The 18,911-nt window shown below is 44.4% G+C and overlaps 1 protein-coding gene across 2 annotated transcripts in view; it reads right to left on the bottom strand.

Annotated features, from left to right (window-relative positions):
* Positions 1-696: 696 nt before the first annotated feature.
* Positions 697-18,911, bottom strand: part of LOC144695786 (complement C3-like) — a 67,565-nt gene continuing 49,350 nt past the window's right edge. For both annotated transcript variants that reach the window (XM_078566769.1, XM_078566770.1), the window contains exons 16-22: positions 13,883-13,964; positions 11,237-11,304; positions 8,957-9,016; positions 6,573-6,654; positions 5,933-6,000; positions 4,810-4,932; positions 697-879 (exon numbers count right to left, since the gene is read on the bottom strand). In XM_078566769.1, the coding sequence (XP_078422895.1) occupies positions 875-879; positions 4,810-4,932; positions 5,933-6,000; positions 6,573-6,654; positions 8,957-9,016; positions 11,237-11,304; positions 13,883-13,964 (488 nt within the window). In that variant the 3' untranslated portion in view covers positions 697-874. The remainder of the gene's footprint in view (positions 880-4,809; positions 4,933-5,932; positions 6,001-6,572; positions 6,655-8,956; positions 9,017-11,236; positions 11,305-13,882; positions 13,965-18,911) is intronic.

Here is an 18,911-nt window from a genome sequence, read left to right as displayed (position 1 = left end):
CTCTCTCTCTCTCTATCTTTTGAAGAAGAAACAAGAGCACCTCTCACCGTGCTCTTTGGAGAGACATCTGGACGGGAAGAGGAGGCCTCTGTGGCGAAGAGTGTTGGCTCTTCACCTCTTGGGGGTCCTCCCTGATGCCGAACCATGTGTACTGCAATGGGAGCAAGGTCTGCTCTTCTGAATCCGGGACATTTCCCGCAGTCTCACTGCCTTTGAGGATGAAGAGCCCCCTGGTGTTTGCCTTGATTACTTCCCAGCAGTAGGTCAGGGACACGAGGAGCGGTATCATGGTTCACCGACCTTTGAGTTCCTCATTGATTTCTGGGGCCAACAGCTTCGCAATTAGCTTTCAGAATTCTGCTGCCGCTGTTTTCACCCCCCCCCCCACCCCTGTATTTGAAAGTCAGCCAGTAGGGGGTCGTGATCAGCAAAGCACATCGACTTGACTTCCTAGTCCTCTAGTCAGTTGTGCTAGGGACAGAAATTGTACCTGTGAGAGCTTCTTCGACGTCAAAATCCTAAACATTCAGGAGAAAGCTCTTTACCAAAGAAAGTGGCGAGATTGTACAATTTGATCATGTTGAGTTGATTAAGTGAGGAGGTTTGTGTAGATTATACATAGACGCCTTTTGGGCCGAATGGACTACTTCCGCGCTGTAAATGCAATGCAAATAAAGGAAATTTACCATAATAAACTCTGGTTAACAAAGTATTGTTTTATTTCACTACAATACGAAATGCATTTCATATTTTATCTAAATTAATAAATGTCAATCGCTTCCATAACTTTCACACTTCCCAGGAATCTCGATGAGCAGAATGTGCTTTTCCCGCTTTCTCATCTTCATCTAGTCAGGCCGTAGGGTCAACATCATCAATCTGAAATGCAAAATGGAAGATTTTTTGATGCTCCTCTTCTTTGTATGAATGTATGTTTCTGACAATATTGTGTGGCCCAGCTGCATTTATTGAAAAAGGTCCATGTTATGTGTTGAAATGACCTTCGGCCGCATTTGTGAGAGAGGTAGAACCAATAGCAACATGGAATACCACCGGGGATTATTTCCTTCAGCAATTTCCCAACCTGTTTCCATGGCATTACGAATGCTTTGTGGCGCACTGAGAAATTTCAAAGGAATGTTCTCACACAATCTTTACAAACCGGGGGCCATTTTTAGCATGAGCCGCCCATCGGCAAAACTGAACCGGTTCAGGTGCAAAGCTGGTTTTGGAGCCCGGCCAGTATTAGTCAACGGAGTGTAAAATCCAGTCTTTGGAAACTGGACATCTTCTACTCATGGGTGCAGTAAGACCATGAGAATTGTTTTCGCATCTCCAGGTTTTAGAAACAACAATCTCCATAACTCATTTTACGTGCTGTATGACCTCAACTCCACCGAGTTTTTCTGTCTGTACGTGTGAGACACAGAGAAAGTGTAAACGCGTGTATGACCGTAGCTTTGAGCGTGCGCGTGTGTTTGTGAGACTAAAATTGTGTTTGAGTGTATGTGAGTATGTTTTTGTGTATGTTTGTATGTGTGTGCACGCACATGCACATGTATGAAAGCGTGTATTTGTGTGAGTATGAATGTGACAGCATGTGTGTCTGTATGACTGTGCTTGTCGATGAGTGAGTGTATGTGAGTGTGTGTGTATGTGTATGCAAGTACGTAATCGTGTGTGAGAGAGTATGTGCGAGCATGTATGTATATCTTTGTGTGTACAATATGTGCGTGAATGTGTGTGTATGAGCATTTGGGTGTATAAGCATGTAAGTGTTCATCTCTGTGCGATTATGAGAGTGTGTGAGAGAGTGAATGTATGCGTGCATCTGTGAAAGTCCCTGCAAGTGTGTATTTGCGTGTGCATTTGTGTGTGGTTGCATGTGAGAGAATTGCGTGCGTATGTGAGCGTGTCGGTTTGATTATCTTCTCGTTTTGTCTGTCTGCCTCTATCTCTGAATACTTTTTTCCCACCAATTAATGGCTTATCCCAGGAAGTGGGAATTGTGCACTAACTTCCAATTAAAATTGCTCAAATGCAAACGTAAAATCAGATAACAAAAATTATCTGAGAAATAGATAACAAAAATTCACTTTCATTGAAATATAAACTGCTCACAATCTTAATTTTTCTATCACAGCGGAAATGCACTTTTTTTATTCATTCACGGGCCAGCATTTATAGCCCATCACTAGTTGCCCTTGGGAAGGTAGTGGTGGGCTGCTTTCTTGAACCACTGCAGTCCATGTGGTGTAGGTACACCAGCAGTGCTGTTAGGAAGGGAGTTCCAGGATTTTGACCCAGCAACAGTGAAGGAACAGCGATATAGTTCCAAGTCAGGATGGTGAATGACTTGAAGGGAAACTTCCAGCTGGTGGTGTTCCCATCTATCTGCTGCCCTTGTCTTTCTAGATGGTAGTTGTTGTGGGTTTGGAACGTGCTGTCTAAGGAGCCTTGGTGAGCTCCTGCAGTGCATACTGTAGATGGAAAATACTGCTGCCACTGTGTATCGGTAGATAAGGGAGTGAATGTTTGTGGACGTGGTGCCAATCCAGCGGACTGCTTTGTCCTGGACAGTTTCAAGCTTCTTGAGTGTTGTGGGAACTGCACTCATCCAGGCAATTGGGGGCTATTCCATCGTGCCCCTGGTTTGTGCCTTGTAGATGATGGGCAGGCTTTGGGGAGTCTGGAGGTGAGTTACTCATTGCACGATACCTAGCCTCTGACCTGTTCTTGTAGCCACAGTATTTATATGGCTGGTCCAGTTTGGTTTCTGGCCAATGATAATGAAGTTGATAGTGGGGGAATTCAGTGATGGTAATGCCATTGACCGTGAAGGGGCAATGGTTAGGTTCCCTCTTGTTGGAGATGGTCATTGCCTGCCACTTGTCTGATGCAAATGTTACTTGCCATGTTACATGCCACTTCTGGTAAAATTTCTCACCTTCTCAAAGGCAAGTAATCTGTAAAGGGAATAAGTGACAAAACACACCCTAATTTCCAAGAAGCAGTCTGCTTAACTCAAGTAATCTTGACTAAGAGGCAGTAAATATTTCTTTCAATGCTCTATGCTCCTTCGGAGATTAACATATAGGCTTATACATAATATTATCACAGCTATGACTATCAATGCAGTATATTTTCTTTCAAACTGAACTTGCTCAACCAAACTCTTCACGAACTTGGTATCCTATTTGACTATTTGCTGAGGTGCAGGTCATGTATCCTCCTTGGCACCAAGACAACCTATTTCTGTACCATTGCCCGACTCTGGACTTGTTTCACTCCATCTGCTGCTGAAACTCCCAGTCATCCCTTTGTCACCTTTCGACTCAACTAGTCCAACGACTTCTGACTGTCCACCCACAGTGGGTTCTTCAGAAACTTGGGGTCATTGAAAAACTCTGCTGCCTGTGTCTTGATTCACACAAAGTCTTATTCAACCATTATCCCTAGGCTCGATGATCTACATGTTTTAAAATTATCATCACTATTTTCCAATGCCTCCATGGCCTCACACCTCTCTATCTCTCCCCTACCTCCTCCAGACCTACAATCCTCTGAGAATTCTGCATTCCTCCATTTGGCCTCTTTGAAATCTCCATCACTGGCTGTCGTGCCTTCGGTGCCTGGGCCCAAAACTTTGAAATTCGCTCCAGAAACCTTTCTGCCTCTCACTCTCTCTCTCTCTCTCTCTCTCGCTCTACCACCCACCTCCACACCATCCCCCCCCTTTAAGATATTCCTTAAAACCTAGCTGTTTGAGTAACTTTTGATCACCATGCCCTAATATCTCCCAATGTAACTTGGTGTCAAGTTTTGATTGATAACGCTACAGTGAAGTGCCTTGAGGGTGTCTTACTGCATTTAAAATATAGTGTAAGTACAATGTAATGTGTGTAATGTAATCATGTAATATTTGCATAATGCTTTACTACATCAATACAGTCCATGTTCAAATGCAGCAAGACCTGGACAATATCCAGTCTTGGGCTGACAAGTGACAACTAACATATGCACCATACAAGTGTCAGGCAATGACCATCTCCAGCACCTCTTGACATTCAATGACATTTTCATCATTGAATCCCCAATATCAACATCCTGGGTTTAACATTGACCAGAACCGGAACTGGACTAGCCATATAAATACTGTGGCTACAAGGACAGGTTAGAGACTATGAATCTTGCAGCGAGTATCTCACCTCCTGGCTCCCCAAGGCCTGTCCACCATCTACAAGGCACAAGTCAGGAGTGTGATGGAATACTCCCCACTTGCCTGGATGAGTGCAGCTCCAATAATACTCAGGAAGCTCAACGCCATTCAGGACAAAGCAGCCCGCTTGACTGGCACCCAACGACAAACATACATTCAATCCACCAGCGATGCACAGCAGTAGCAGAGAGTGTGCCATCTACGGGGCGTAATGCAGAAACTCACCAAGCCTTCTGAGGCAGCAGCTTCCAAACCCTCCACCACTACATCTAGATGGACAAGGGCAGCAGACACATGGGAATACCACCACCTAGAAGTTCCCCTCCAAGCCACTCACAATTCTGACTTGGAAATAGCCGTCCCTTCACTGTTGCCGGGTCAAAATCCTGGAACTCCCTTCCCAATAGCACTGTGGATGTCCGTACACCATAGGGATTGCAGCAGTTCGAGAAGCCAGCTCACCACTACCTTCTCAAGCACAATTGGGGATGTGCATTAAATGCTGGCCTTGTCAGCAACGCCCACATCCCATGAATTAATGAAAAATATTAAAGGCACTATATAAATGCAAGCTGCTGCTTGGAACTTGCCAACATCATGATTCTTTTTCAGGGGATGTTTTCTGCTTCCCATCAGCTGCTCGATTGTTGAAATAATGGGTATGGAATGGCCTCCATCCAATATAAGCACCTTACGTTGAGTAAGACATAGTCCTTACAAAATATAGAAAGAGAAAATAAATTTCAAAGATAATGGGACAGTTCTTGATTAAATTCTAATTAAGTGCTATAATTTTATTCATAGACAATTAAAATAATGTAATATTCAACTGTTGCATTGTTTTATAAACACGTTCATGCAGTCGTCACCAGAGCACTCAAACCTCCAAAATTTGAAAAATTGGAGCTATGTAGAATACTTACCATTCATCAAGTTAAATTATTGAGCTGAATAGGCTTGTGTGCTTGATTGGCACCCCATCTACAAACATCCACTCCCTCATGCACCGAAGCACAGTAGCAGCAGTGTGTACCATCTACAAGATGCACTGCAGGAACTCACCAAAGATCCTTAGACAGCATCTTCCAAACCCACGACTACTACCATCCAGAAGGACATGGGCAGCAGACACATGGGAACACCACCACTCACCATTCTGACTCGGAAATATATCGCCGTTCCTTCACTGTCGCCCGTTCAAAATCCTGGAACTCCCTTCCTAACAGCACTGTGGGTGTACCACGTGAACTGAAGTGGTTCAATAAGACAGCTCACCACCACCTTCTCAATGGCAACTAGGAATGGGCAATAAGCGTCGGCCACACCCCGTGAATGAATGAAAAAAAAACACCAGCATGGGCCTGATGGGCCGAATAGCCGTTCATGTGCTACTTTGAAATTTTGCGCGTATTGCCCCAATCGGTCGCCGAGAATCGATGGATGATTCCCCGATACCGCAGAGAAAGCAGTGTGCCTGACATTCCAATGATAGAAAATCGGATGACATGTAACACGAGCTGTCGATTCGCTATGCATCATGTAAAAATCAGGCAGGGAAAGTGAAAATTCAAGCAAACAATCGGGAGGATTATAAAGCTCGAATTTCGAGAGCCCTGTTCACACGAATGCAAATGAGTAGAAGCTGCGATTATTGTTTCATTGAACAGGATAAGCCATCTCAATAAAACACCCATTACAATTGAGTATTCTCACCATCCTCCACGGACAAACGAAGGGCCTGGATCTCCCAGGCCCTGGAAGGATAAAAATCAGATATTAACCTGCAAGGGGGAAAAAAGGAGAACATTTAATTCATTGCACATTCCCTATCTTGGCTTATCATTTTGATATGTTCCATGGGAGATCATATATAAACAGCTGCCACGGCTTAAAACTCTACGGTTCCCATATTACAAACGCTATATAAATGCAATAATATAGAAGCAAAATACTGCGGATGCTGGAAATCTGAAATAAAATCAGAAGATGCTCAAAAAGCTCAGCAATCCCGGTAGCATCTGTGGAGAGAGAAACAGAGTTAGCGTTTCGAGTCCAGATGACTTGATAGTCTGAGCGCTGAAGAAGTCGTGCGGACTCGAAACGTTAACTCTGTTTCTCTCCCCACAGATGCTGCCAGACCTGCTGAGTTTCTTTTTCCAGCATTTTCTATATAAATGCAATTTGTTGTTATTGTTCTCTTTACATATGGTCACACGTCATGGATTATTGAACCAACAGAAGCTGGAAAAAAGCATCACCAGCTCACAATTTAGGATTGTAGATTTTTGCTTCCTCTACAGTTCCACGTGACGTCTCCACATTTCTAGCCAAGTTACAATAAGAGCACATATACCTGAAGGTTTCATTATTTGCAACGGCATCCAGCGACCACAGAAAGCTGCCATTAAATGTAGGGCGTATCAGGTGGCTCGGAACTATTCAGTAGAAAGAAACACAAACAATAATGGGGGGGGGAAATCAGTGAGGCAGAATTTCCACACGGGTTCCTTTGATCGTGGGTCTTACTGGGACACAAATGACATTTTGCACACTAAGATAGAAGCTCTGAAGAAGGGTCATATTGGACGCGAAACGTTAACTCTGTTTCTCTCTCTACAGATGCTGCCAGACCTGCTGAGGTTGTGCAGCATTTCCCATTTTTATTATGGCACTTTGCAGAGTTTTATGTCGCTAGTCCGAGTTCTCCGCGGATCTTCCGCTGAAAATCTCGATAGCACGCCCTGAAAGGATCTCGGAAGGAAATTCGACACTGGATTTAAAATCACTGAAAACATATTTGTCTCCTCAGAAAAAAAAACTGGAATCATTCACTACTTCAATTGTTTCCTTTTTCTAGTCAGTTTCTGAGCAATTTGAATATCATTCTGATATTTTAAAAGTCTCCTGGCGCCTTGCATTTTAGAAATTTCTCACAAGGTGAAGAGATTTCCCTCATCGGCGTCATGGGCGGATGGTTGCAGGATCCACTTGGGAGCAGGGCCAGTTTATGGGCGGGGCCTAACTCCAGTGATCGAATCCTGAACCCGGATACCAAATTGCGGGGGGGAAACAGGGGCGTAAGTGTTTTCAAGCATTACTCGATTTAATGGTTTGAATTCGCCAATCTTTCCTGATGACTTGGTCGATTCCACCTGAACTACGATGATATAGAACCATAGAACCATAGAAAAGTTACAGCACAGAAGGAGACCATTCGGCCCATCTTGTCCATGCCAGCCCGAGGACACCCAGGTGCCCTTTCTAATCCCACCTTCCTGCACCTGGCCCATAGCCCTGCAGCTTACAGCACTTAAGGTGCAGATCTAGGTACTTTTTAAAAGAGTTTAGAGTTTCTGCCTCTACCACCAACCTGGGCAGCGAATTCCAGACACCTACTACCCTCTGCGTAAAAAAGTTCTCCCTCATGTCCCCCCTACACCTTCTGCCTCTTATCTTGAATCTATGTCCCCTGGTTCTAGAATTCTCCACCAAGGGAAACAATTTTATTCTGTCCACTCTATCCATTCCCCTCATAATTTTGTACACCTCAATCAAGTCACCTCTCAGCCTTCTTTGTTCTAAGGAAAATAACCCCAACCTATCCAACCTCTCCTCGTAGCTACACTGGCAACATTCTTGTAAACCTCCTCTGCACTCTGTCCAGAGCTATTACATCCTTCCTGTAATGTGGTGACCAGAGCTGCACACAATACTCCAGTTGGCCTCACCAGTATTTTATACAATTCCAACATTATATCTTTACTTTTATATTCTATACCTCTGCCAACGAAGGAGAGCATTCCATATGCCTTCTTTACAACCTTGTATACTTGAACTGCTGCCTTCAGGGACCTGTGTACTTGTATGCCAAGATCTCTCACTTCATCTCCCCCTCTTAGTATATTCCCATTTATTGTGTAATCCCTGTAACTGTTTGACCTCCCTAAATGTATGATCTCACACTTCTTTATGTTAAAATCCATCTGCCACTTTAGCGCCTACTCCACCAACCCATCTATATGACTGCTGTAGGGAGCGGAAACTCTGGCCCAACTGCCTTGCAATGCTATGGCGCATTATCAGCCTCACCACATGGCTGTGAAGCAGCCAGAAGAGGGAAATGTAGCAGGGATGATCTCATGCAGATCCTGATGGCCTTTTCTCTCTGTTTTTTCTCTTCCAGGCACCTCAGTGGAAGAATAAACTGCAGTGATGTAAGCCTGCATTCCTCCAGGCTGAAGCGTTCCCCCGAAGGGGAGGGGATAGAGGCAGAAATTCCATGCTGCATCAGATCTCCTGGATGCATGAACTGGGTTTGCCTTCAGTACGCTGGGTCCATGCGCAGGAGCGATTCTATGGGAATTCCGCACCTCTGGAAAATCATGGCGTTGGAACAAATAGTATTTCTGCTCATGCAATGCTAGCTTGGGTGTGGTGCACTTAAGCGGAAAGTTAGAACTTCCCTTAGTCGCTGAATAGAATTCTGGGGTGGGATGAAATTACCCCTTTCAACAGGAGGACGCTATTGCACTAATAAGGCTGAGGAAACTTCGGATTCCACATTAAAATGGTAAAAAAAAATGATAAATGCGATGTCACTATTGAGGTCTTCTGTCAGACACATTGTCCTGCCCATTAAGTCAGGCCAGTCATTATACAACCCAACAATATCCGAATGGCATAAACAGAGAGCCACTTCACAGCTACTTTCCCAGGAGTTGACAGAGGAATTCTTACCACCAGCCCTGCGCGTTTGCTGCTCCCTTGGTCTGATAGTCACTGTCCTTTGTCCACTGCCTGGAAATAAGCAGAAACATTTAACATAACCACATAGGGAGGTCGGAGGTTAGCGGGGGGAGATCTGATGGGGGCGTATACGACTTTAATGGGTGTAGATTGCATAAGGACTGGGGGACAGACATTGAATGCTTTGGAAAAGAGTTGTCGGAGGGATGTGAAAAATAATTATTTTACTCAGCAAGTGGCAACAACCTGGAACTTGCTGCCCATGAGGGTGATGGAAGTGGAGAAGATTACTGTTTTCGAAAGGAAGTTGTATGGACAATTGAGGGAAATGGAATTGCAGGGTTATGGAGAGAGAGTGGGCGAACCGAACTGGATAGCGGTGGCAAGGGCTATATGGGCTGAATGGATCCCTTCTGTTCTGTTATGACTCCATGACTATGACTCAATTAACAATTCAATGTTAATGTCCACCTAGAGTGAAGCATAAGGCCTTCTTCTGGGAAGTTAGAATGTAAGGGATCGATTTTCTTGCCCTCAATGAAAGCGACCTATGTGAACTCAACCCATACTGGATACAGATCCATAGACTCCACATGGTAAAATGGCCTTGTCCCACGGAATACAGTATGGTCATATACACCTGGGCCAACCTGACTACCAAAGCTGCAGGAATCCCTCCAGCAGACCAATCTCCACTACAATCAGATAGGGAGGTTGGCCATCTTCAAAGTTTACAAGCCCCTGGCAGAGACACGGACAACCATTTTTCTACCAACCATCAACCATCCAGCCATCTGCATTGACAATTCCAACACTCACTATTAAACATAGGACTGCCAAAAGGTAGACCAAGAAGATGGACAACTAGAAGATTGGCTGCTGCCCTCTGATTGCCAAATCATTGCCAAACAGCCAGGCATTGGCTGAAGGAATACTCTCCAGACCTGTTTCATGGCTGACGATAGCAAAGGGCAGCCAGTCACCTGCTTCCAGGAGATCCCTTTGAACTTTCCATGATCACAAACCCCAGCAGCCGAGCAGTAGGGATACAGGTGTCAATAATTGCCTCACTCCCGAAACTAAGATGGAATTTTTATAAGGCCATAGTGGTAGAGGAGAGCTGGAGACTGCTGGCAGCGTTTGTTGACAATACAGCAACCACACTCCAGGATTCCATAGGCTAATGCAGGTTAGTGCGGTGATGAGAGACTACTGAAAATCCAGATTTCCCTTATTCTAGCAGGAAACCCTGAGCTGGCTTTGCCAGCTAGCTGCCACCTCATGGCCCTGAGATGAGGCACCAAAGGTTGCATTGCAGATGCCAGCGTTGCTGGCCTCCCAACCAACTCAAATCGACTGCCGCCAGCAACAAAGCCCTCTCTCCAAGAAGTCGCTCCCCACATTATCATTTCAACAGCTTTCACAACTGAAGAGGTGGACGCAGCCAGGAATGGGGATGCCACGCGGGTCAATGGCTTCCATTGCAGAACTCCTCAAGGAACAGGGTCAAGTGAATGATGCGGCTTGCCAAAATCCTTGACACCGGAATAATTCCAGAAGTTGTGTGCCATTCCAAAACCTTTGCCATCCTAAACCCAGGAAATAAAAACATGAATCCAACCGCAGTTGTCCCTTTTTTCTACGGTTTACAGGTTGGTCGAATGGTTCGTCGTGAACTAGATAAAACTAACTTTAGAAGCGAGTCTCCCAGTTTTCAGAGAAAGAACGAGCTGCTCTGGCCAGGCCCTTGCCCTCGTTCCCAACATTCAAGCAGGGTCCCAGGAGGAGCTGAAGACCAGAGCTGCCTTCATAGACTTGCCAGCAAAGGCCTGTGTCTGAAGCCTTCTACAGCCATCTAATTCCTCAAAAACCCTTTGATATATCAAGAGTGAATACAGCATCACAACCCTTTTAGTTGGGCCTCTACACAGCTCCACTAAAGCCATAGTGAACGTGCATGAATTTTCAGCTGTACAACTGTGAGGAAAATGTGCAGTGGAGGGTAAGTCCCCCATGTAGGGTCCGTCCAATGTTAGGAAAATCAAGAGGCAGCATATGTGTAAAACGGGCTGCGGATCCGCTATTGCCTGTTGTACATCGGGTGGTGAAGATGAACACTCACCCCAACCAACATCGGCGGAACCTCGGGACTCAGTCTTTATTCTAAAAAGATCTTTCACAATAACCCGTATGAGTAAATGCTCTTAATATTTTATACTGAACAGGACAATTCTGCTGATTAAAATGCCAATTGCAATTGACTTTGCTCACCATCTTTTGCAGATGCATTAAAAGCCTGAAGCACCTTGGAACTGGGAGGCTGAGTATTAGATATTAACCTGCAAAACAGAAAGAAAACATTTAACTGCGTATAATTTCTCTTTTATTGACTTTTCAAACTGATGTGTTGTGTGGAAGTTCAGAAGTAGAGAAACAGAATGAGCCTCAGACAGTAAAATCAAAGCAAAATACTCTGGGTGCTGGGAATCTGAAATAAAATGATTGACAGGCCCTTCAACCATGTCCGGCCCATTTCTTGCACCTCTGCCCTCACCCCTTCCCCTCCCTCCCAGAATCGCAATAGGGCTCCCCTTGTCTTCGCTTTTCACCTCACCAGCTTCTGTATTCAAAGGATCATCCTCCGCTACTTCCAGCATGATGAAGCCACCACTTAACACGTCTTCCCCTCACTCCTGCCTCCCTCCCCCCCCACCCCACCCCCCCACCACCACCCTGTTAGAATTCCAGAGCCACTCCCTCCCTCCATGACACCCTGGTCCACTCCCCCATCACCCCTGACACCTCATCCACTTCCCACGGCACCTCCCCATGCAACCTCAGCAGGTGTAGCACCTGCCTCTTTACCTCCTCAACGTCCAAGGTCTCAAACACTTCCTCCTGTGGAGCAGTGATTCACTTTCACTTCTCTCCATTTAGTCTACTGCATTCGCTGCTCACAATGCTGCCTCCTCCACATTAGAGACTAAACACAGACTGGGTGACCGCTTTGCGGAACCTTCGCTCAGTCCGCAAGCATGACCCAGACCTTCCGGTCACTTGCCATTTCAATTCACCACTCTGCTATCATACCCACATGTCCGTCCTTGGCCTGCTGCAACGTTCCAGTGAAGCCCAATGCAAACTGGAGGAACAGCACCTCATCTTCCGATTAGGCACTTTACAGCCTTCCGGACTTAACATTGAGTTCTGTCCTCTACTTTGATCTTTTTTGATCTCTTTCCACAGATGCAACCAGACCTGCTGAGTATTTCCAGCATTCCCTGCTTTCAATTGAGCCTCAGGCAGGTTGCCTGGGATTTTGATTTGACATGTTAAGGGGTACACATTCTAAAACATCTCATGTTTGTCTCTTTAACTTCATTGAAAGTGCTGTGGGAACTCTGCAAGGGTGGCATGAATTGTGCTGGGCTCATTATTCAAGGCTTTCCCTGACTCTTCAGCCAAGGTGACGCAGAGGAACCTGAGAACGTTGAAGAAAATTGACCTTGAGATAGCCTGACCTCTCCACAAGATGAGAAGACAACCAATCCCTGATGGATAACTGCTATTGTTGGAGAACAATCACCACAACCCAGGACACCGGTGCAGGATATTCTTGGGGAAACATCTGTAGTTCAATAATTTGGGTGGGGGGTGCGGTGCAGTGGCATATAGTAGTATTGTCATTGGACTAGTATTCCAGAGGTCAAGGGTAATGCTCTGGAGACCTGGGTTCGAATCCCACCATGGCAGATGGTGAAACTTGAATTCAATTAAAATCTGGAATTAAAAGCCTAATGATGACCTTGAAACCTTTGCTGATTGTTGCAAAAACCCATCTGGTTCACTAATGCCCTTTAGGGAAAGAAATCTGCCGTCCTTACCTGGTCTGGCCTACATGTGACCCCAGGCCCACAGAAACATGGTTGACTCTTAAATGCCACCAAACAAGGGTGATTAGGGATGGACAATAAAAGCTGGTCTAGCCAGTGATGCCCACATCCCATGACTGAATTTAAAAAAATCTCCAATTATATCCCCTCCATCATTTAAGGAACAATTGGAAGGGCTACGGTGAAGGAGCAGAAGAGTGTGACCAACTGGAAGGCTTTAAAAGAGCCAACACAGACATGAGGGGCTGTATAATTCTATAATTCAAGCTGTTAGGATTGAGGATATTCACTGCCAATGGCTCCTAAATGAATAGATGTTGCAAGGTGTATCTCCATAGCAAGCATTGGTCTCAAACATCTGCAGTTTATTCTCATCTTTTGCCATACCTTCAGCGGCAGATCCGCCGAACACACAATAAAATTGTTATAAACAGACATTTCCCCCAATGGTTCCATGAATCTCCCGCCTAAGCCATGGCAACCGAAAAAAAAGGTTTGCAATACCTTCCATGAGCTCAGGATGTCCCAACATGCTTTACAGCCAATGAAATGTGGATCAATCTTCAAAGATAAAACTGTACTATTCTCACCTAGGACATGTCAACTGCCCTTACTGATGTACATTGGCTCCCATTCCGGCAACTTGTCAATTTTGAAATTATCATTCTTGTTTCAATTCCCTCCATGGTCTCATCCCTCACAGTCTCCATTACCTCTTCCAGACCCTCAACCCTCCATATCTCTCCAGTCCTCCAATTCTGGCCTCTTGCTCATCCTTAATTGTGGCACGGCCAGAAATTCTAGAATTCCGAATAAAAGGCATTTTATACATGCTAGCTTTTATCGTTCCCTGGAGGTATGGCCACACACAGTCGATTATTGAACCAAAGAAAATTTCAAAAAAGAACATTCACAATTTCAGAACTGCAGGAAAGTTGTTATTATCAGAAAATTGCCAATTGTCTCCACATCTTGAATATTGACAGTCTGATGAAAATATGAGGACACTATGCCTCTGCTGTACCTGAAAGTTTCATTTCTGGGAACGGTATCCAGCTGGGACATTGAGCTGTCATTAAACGTAGAATGTGTCACATCAACATGAACTATAGTGCAGAGGGAAACACAAGAAATAATGAAAACATTAGTGAGGTAGAATTTCAGCATGGGTGCTTCTGACCTCAGGTCTTACTGGGATGCAAATGTAATTTCACACCGTCTTATATCATTACTCTTGGGTTCTTACAGATCAATCATAATTGCTCCTCTATTCCTAGGCTATGCAAACTCTGGGATTCACTCCCTACACCTCCCTATCTCTCAACCTTTAATATGCCCCTTAAAACTTACCTATCTGGTCATATGGTCTAATATCTCCTTATGTGTTTTGGTGTCATACTTTGTTCCATAATGCTCCTGCGAAGGAACTTGAGATATTTCATTAAGTTAACGGTGCTATATAAATATAAGTTATTGATCTTGTTGTTGATCTTCTGCTGAAGATCTGGAATGCATTGCCTGAAAGTGGTTTGGAAGCAAATTCAACATCTCACGCCAAGTCAAAGAAAATTGATTTAGTCATGTCCCCAAGGCATAAAAGGGGTCATAAGCTGTTTAAATCAAACCTTACTTTTCTTGCTTTTTTAAAAACTGGGCTTTGCTAAACCAAAAGATGGCTGCTACAGGTTACAAGATTGACAAGTTGGCTACAGTTTCTGGAAATTTCCAACAGAAGTTGTAGGACAAAAGCTCAATCCTCATCCTTGTGAAATGGCACACCTGTCATTGTGAGGACACATTACATTAATTCTTGTTATGCAAGGGAGTCAAAGGTTATCGGGAGGTAGAAGGGAATGTGGCAGAGCAGGATCAAGGGGCCAAATGGCCTACTTCTGCTCCTATTCCATATGTTTCTATGTACATTCAATGAAATCAGGGACTATCAGATGACCTGTCTTCCCAGACTGGCCCTATCACAATGAAAGAGCCAGCGAAACTCAGTATACCCGCAGAGGCACTAACAACCATTATCTATCTCATAAGGCGAACAATGAATTTTGACCAGAGGCATAGAAATTGCTTGTTAGCCTACAACTGACTCATTAATGGACAGCATCACATGACCTAAGGTTCTGGCCTTTGGAAAGTTTTAACACTACATTTCTAGACTCACAACTCAGCTTGCTGTTTAACATCTAGCCTGCAACCAACATAGCTGACAAACAGCCTGCAGCAAGTCTAAACCTCGTAGAAGCTTGTTTTTCTGGAAGATTCCTGTCATTACCAGCTCAACACACCAAGTCTCTCATACCAACCTCATCTTATAGCATCACCATCAACTTTAAAGGAATTCTGCAACTCCCGATTCAGCTATCTGAACCACCCTGTACTGTAACTCCTCCATGAAGGAGCTCTCACTGGACTCTGACTTTTTGGACTCTGGCAATCACATGAACTGATATCCCTATCTGTGTTTTGTCTTTATTTTAAGTTGTTCAAAACTGTAAATTCTCCTCTTTCCTTTCTTCTCATTATGTGCTTGTGTGTATGTGTATGAAGTTGCGACCGTCCCTGGGTTTTAATGTGTGAATAAACTATACTTCTGATTAAACCCTAAAGAGTGTTTACTGTCAGTCAGTTTAAAAATTGACCTCACAAACAGAGGGTTTGGGGAAACATACCACTGCCTATTTCAAAAATTAAAACCTCTCTGCTTATGGGCAGATGGCGAGGAAATAAAGTGGTTCAGGTTTGCCTCCCTCCCCTGTCTGTAACAATTTATTAACAAAAACTATATTGAGCCATGACTACTTTCACTGCTTTGTAAAAATCAACTTCTTTGTAACTTGAATATATTCTAATCTTATAAAAACAAGGCTCTGTTGCTTGTGCATCTTTTTATTTTTTCATTCACGGGGTGTGGGCTTTGCTGGCTGGGCCAGCATTGCCCATCCCTAGTTGCCCATGAGAAGGTGGTGGTGAGCTGCTGTCTTGAACTGCTGCAGTCCATGTGGTGTAGGTACACCCACAGTGTTGTTAGGAAGGGAGTTCCAGGATTTTGACCCAGCGACAGTGAAGGAACGGCGATATATTTCCAAGTCAGGATGGTGAGTGGCTTGGAGGGGAACTTCTAGGTGGTGGTGTTCCCATGTGTCTGCTGCCTTTGTCCTTCTAGATGGTAGTGGTTGTGGGTTTGGAAGGTGCTGTCAAAAGGGCCTTGGGAAATTCCTGCAGTGCATCTTGTAGCTGGTACACACTGCTGCTACTATTAGTCGGTGGTGGAGGGACTGAATGTATGTAGATATGGTGTTAATCATGTGAGGCTGCTCAAAAAATTGTCACAATTTTAAGAGCCCTCTCTAATTGGCGCAATGGGTGGAAGTTGGCAATAACCACGTGGGAGCATGGGAAGTTTGTGAATTGAATCCTGAACCAGTATAAAATATTGCAGAAAACAGTCGGTAGGCGTTTTTGGGTGTAACTCGCTTGATGTTTTAACATCCCCAAATAGTTACACTAGTTTTGTTGAGCACCTGGATTGTGCTGATAATACTAATGTAAAGGACCGGAAAGTGTGCCCAGCTGTCTTCCAAGGCCTTGCAGCTTTTCAGCCTTAGCACATGGCTGTTGAGCAGCAGTTAAATGAAAGTTGTGCAGGGAAGATCACTCGCCATTTATAGATCTCGCCATTACCTTTTTGTACAGATTTCAGTGGAAGCCGGAAATGTTTTGGTCTTCCAGTGCAAAGAGCTGTCAATGACCAAGTGTTGCACACTGGCGCATTCTAAGGCCAAAGACTAGGTAGTGAGTGAAGCACTTAAGCTTGGGGCAGCTGCCACAAAGGCTCAATGGGGAAAGTGCACACCTTCCATACACCGTGCATGGGTATAAGACCCATGCATAGTGTATGGAGGGGCAGCAACCCATGTAGAATGCATCGGGCAGTGTGCAATAGAGAATGTTTGACATGAAATGTAAATATTGTAAGTATAATCTGCATTTGTATGGACAGTGAGGCATCTCCGAGTGCCAGAGGCTGTATTGAAAGAAACTGAACTGTTTTGCACTTTAGTTAATGCCAAATTTGAACTGATATGGAACGTACCTTTATAAATGCTGTGAATAATGCATATTTTTCGGGAAAAGAATCACTGGAAGAATAACTTGTTTCAGGTGTAAGGTTGCAGTCTTTCCAGTGAGACTTTTTTTCCTGTATTATTCTCAGGCAATGACTAAGCCGGAGATAGTGAAGGCAAATGTATTAATCTGCATCAGGTTTCTTGTTGTATAAATCTGGATTTGCTTTCTGCACTCTGGGCACATCCAAACAGAAACTTAAATATGGGAATCCCACATCACTTGACTTTCTGACCAGGAAAATAAATTGCCGTAGAATCATGGTCTGTAAATGTGGCACTTCATCCTGTTATACGGCTGGGTTATACAGCATATCCTAAAGCTGAAATTCAGGACTTTCCGTAGTGTAAGGGAAGAAACATACATAGAAACATAGAAAATAGGAGCAGGAGTAGGACATTCGGCCCTTCAAGCCTGCTCCGCCATTCATTATGATCATGGCTGATCATCCAACTCAATAGCCTGCTCCTGCTTTCTCCCCATATCCTTTGATCCCTTTCGCCCCAAGAGCTATACCCAACTCCTTCTTGAAAACATACAATGTTTTGGCCTCAACTATTTTCTGTGGTAGCGAATTCCACAGGCTCACGGCTCTCTGGGTGAAGAAATTTCTCTTCATCTCAGTTCTAAATGCTCTACCCCATATCCTCAGACCGTGGCCCCTTATTCTGGACTCCCCCATCATCAGGAACACTCTTCCTGCATCTACCCTGTCTAGTCCTGTCAGAATTTTATAGGTTTCTATGAGATCCCCCCTCATTCTTCTGAACTCCAGCGAATATAATCCTAACCGACTCAATCTCTCGTCATATGTCAATCCCGCCATCCCAGGAATCAGTCTGGTGAACCTCCGCTGCACTCCCTCTATAGCAAGAACATCCTTCCTCAGATAAGGAGACCAAAACTGCACACATTAAAGGTGTGGTCTCACCAAGGCCCTGTACAATTGCAGCAAAGCATCACTGTTCCTGCGCTCAAATCCTCTCGCTATGAAGGCCAACATGCCATTTGCCTTCTTTACTGCCTGCTGCACCTGCATGCTTACCTTCAGCAACTGGTGTACGAGGACACCCAGGTCTCGTATCACATTCCCCTCTCTCAATTTATAGCCATTCAGATAATAATCTGTCTTCCAGTTTTTGCTACCAAAGTGGATAACCTCACATTTATCCACATTATACTGCATCTGCCATGCATTTGCCCACTCACTCAGCTTGTGCAATTCACACTGAAGCATCTCTGCATCCTCCTCACAGCTCACCCTCCCACCTGGCTTTCTGTCATCTGCAAATTTGGAGATATTACATTTAGTTCCCTCATCTAAATCATTAATATACATTGTGAATAGCTGGGGTCCCAGCACCAATTCCTGTGGTACCCCAAAAGTAACTGCCTGACATTCGGAAAAAGACCCATTTATTCCTATTCTTTGTTTCCTGTCTGACAACCAGTTTTCTATCCATCTAAATACAATACCCTCAATCCAATGTGCTTTAATTTTACACGCCAATTGCTTATGTGGGACTTTGTCGAAAGCCTTCTCAAAGTCCAAATGAACCACATACATTGGCTCCCCCTCATCAACTCTAATAGTCACATCCTTGAAGAATTCATGTAGATTTGTCAAGCATGATTTCCCTTTTGTAAATCCATGCTGACTCCGTCCGATTTTGACACTGCTTTCCACATGCTCAGCTATTCAATCTTTTAAAATGGACTCTAGAATGTTCCCCACTACCAACATCAGGCTGGCTGGTCTATAATTCCCTGTTTTCTCTCTACCTCCCTTTTTAAATAGTGGGGTTACATTAGCTAACCTCCAATCTGTAGGAACTGTTCCAGAAACTATAGGATCTTGGAAGATGACCACCAATGCATCCATTATTTCTGGGCCCAAACACTCCTTTCAAGTGAAG

The sequence above is a fragment of the Cetorhinus maximus genome, chromosome 21 (assembly GCF_964194155.1).
Source record: "Cetorhinus maximus chromosome 21, sCetMax3.hap1.1, whole genome shotgun sequence".
NCBI classification, from domain to species: Eukaryota; Metazoa; Chordata; class Chondrichthyes; order Lamniformes; family Cetorhinidae; genus Cetorhinus; species Cetorhinus maximus.
Note: the sequence above shows the minus strand (reverse complement) of the source record. Positions and strands in the feature narration are given on the sequence as shown.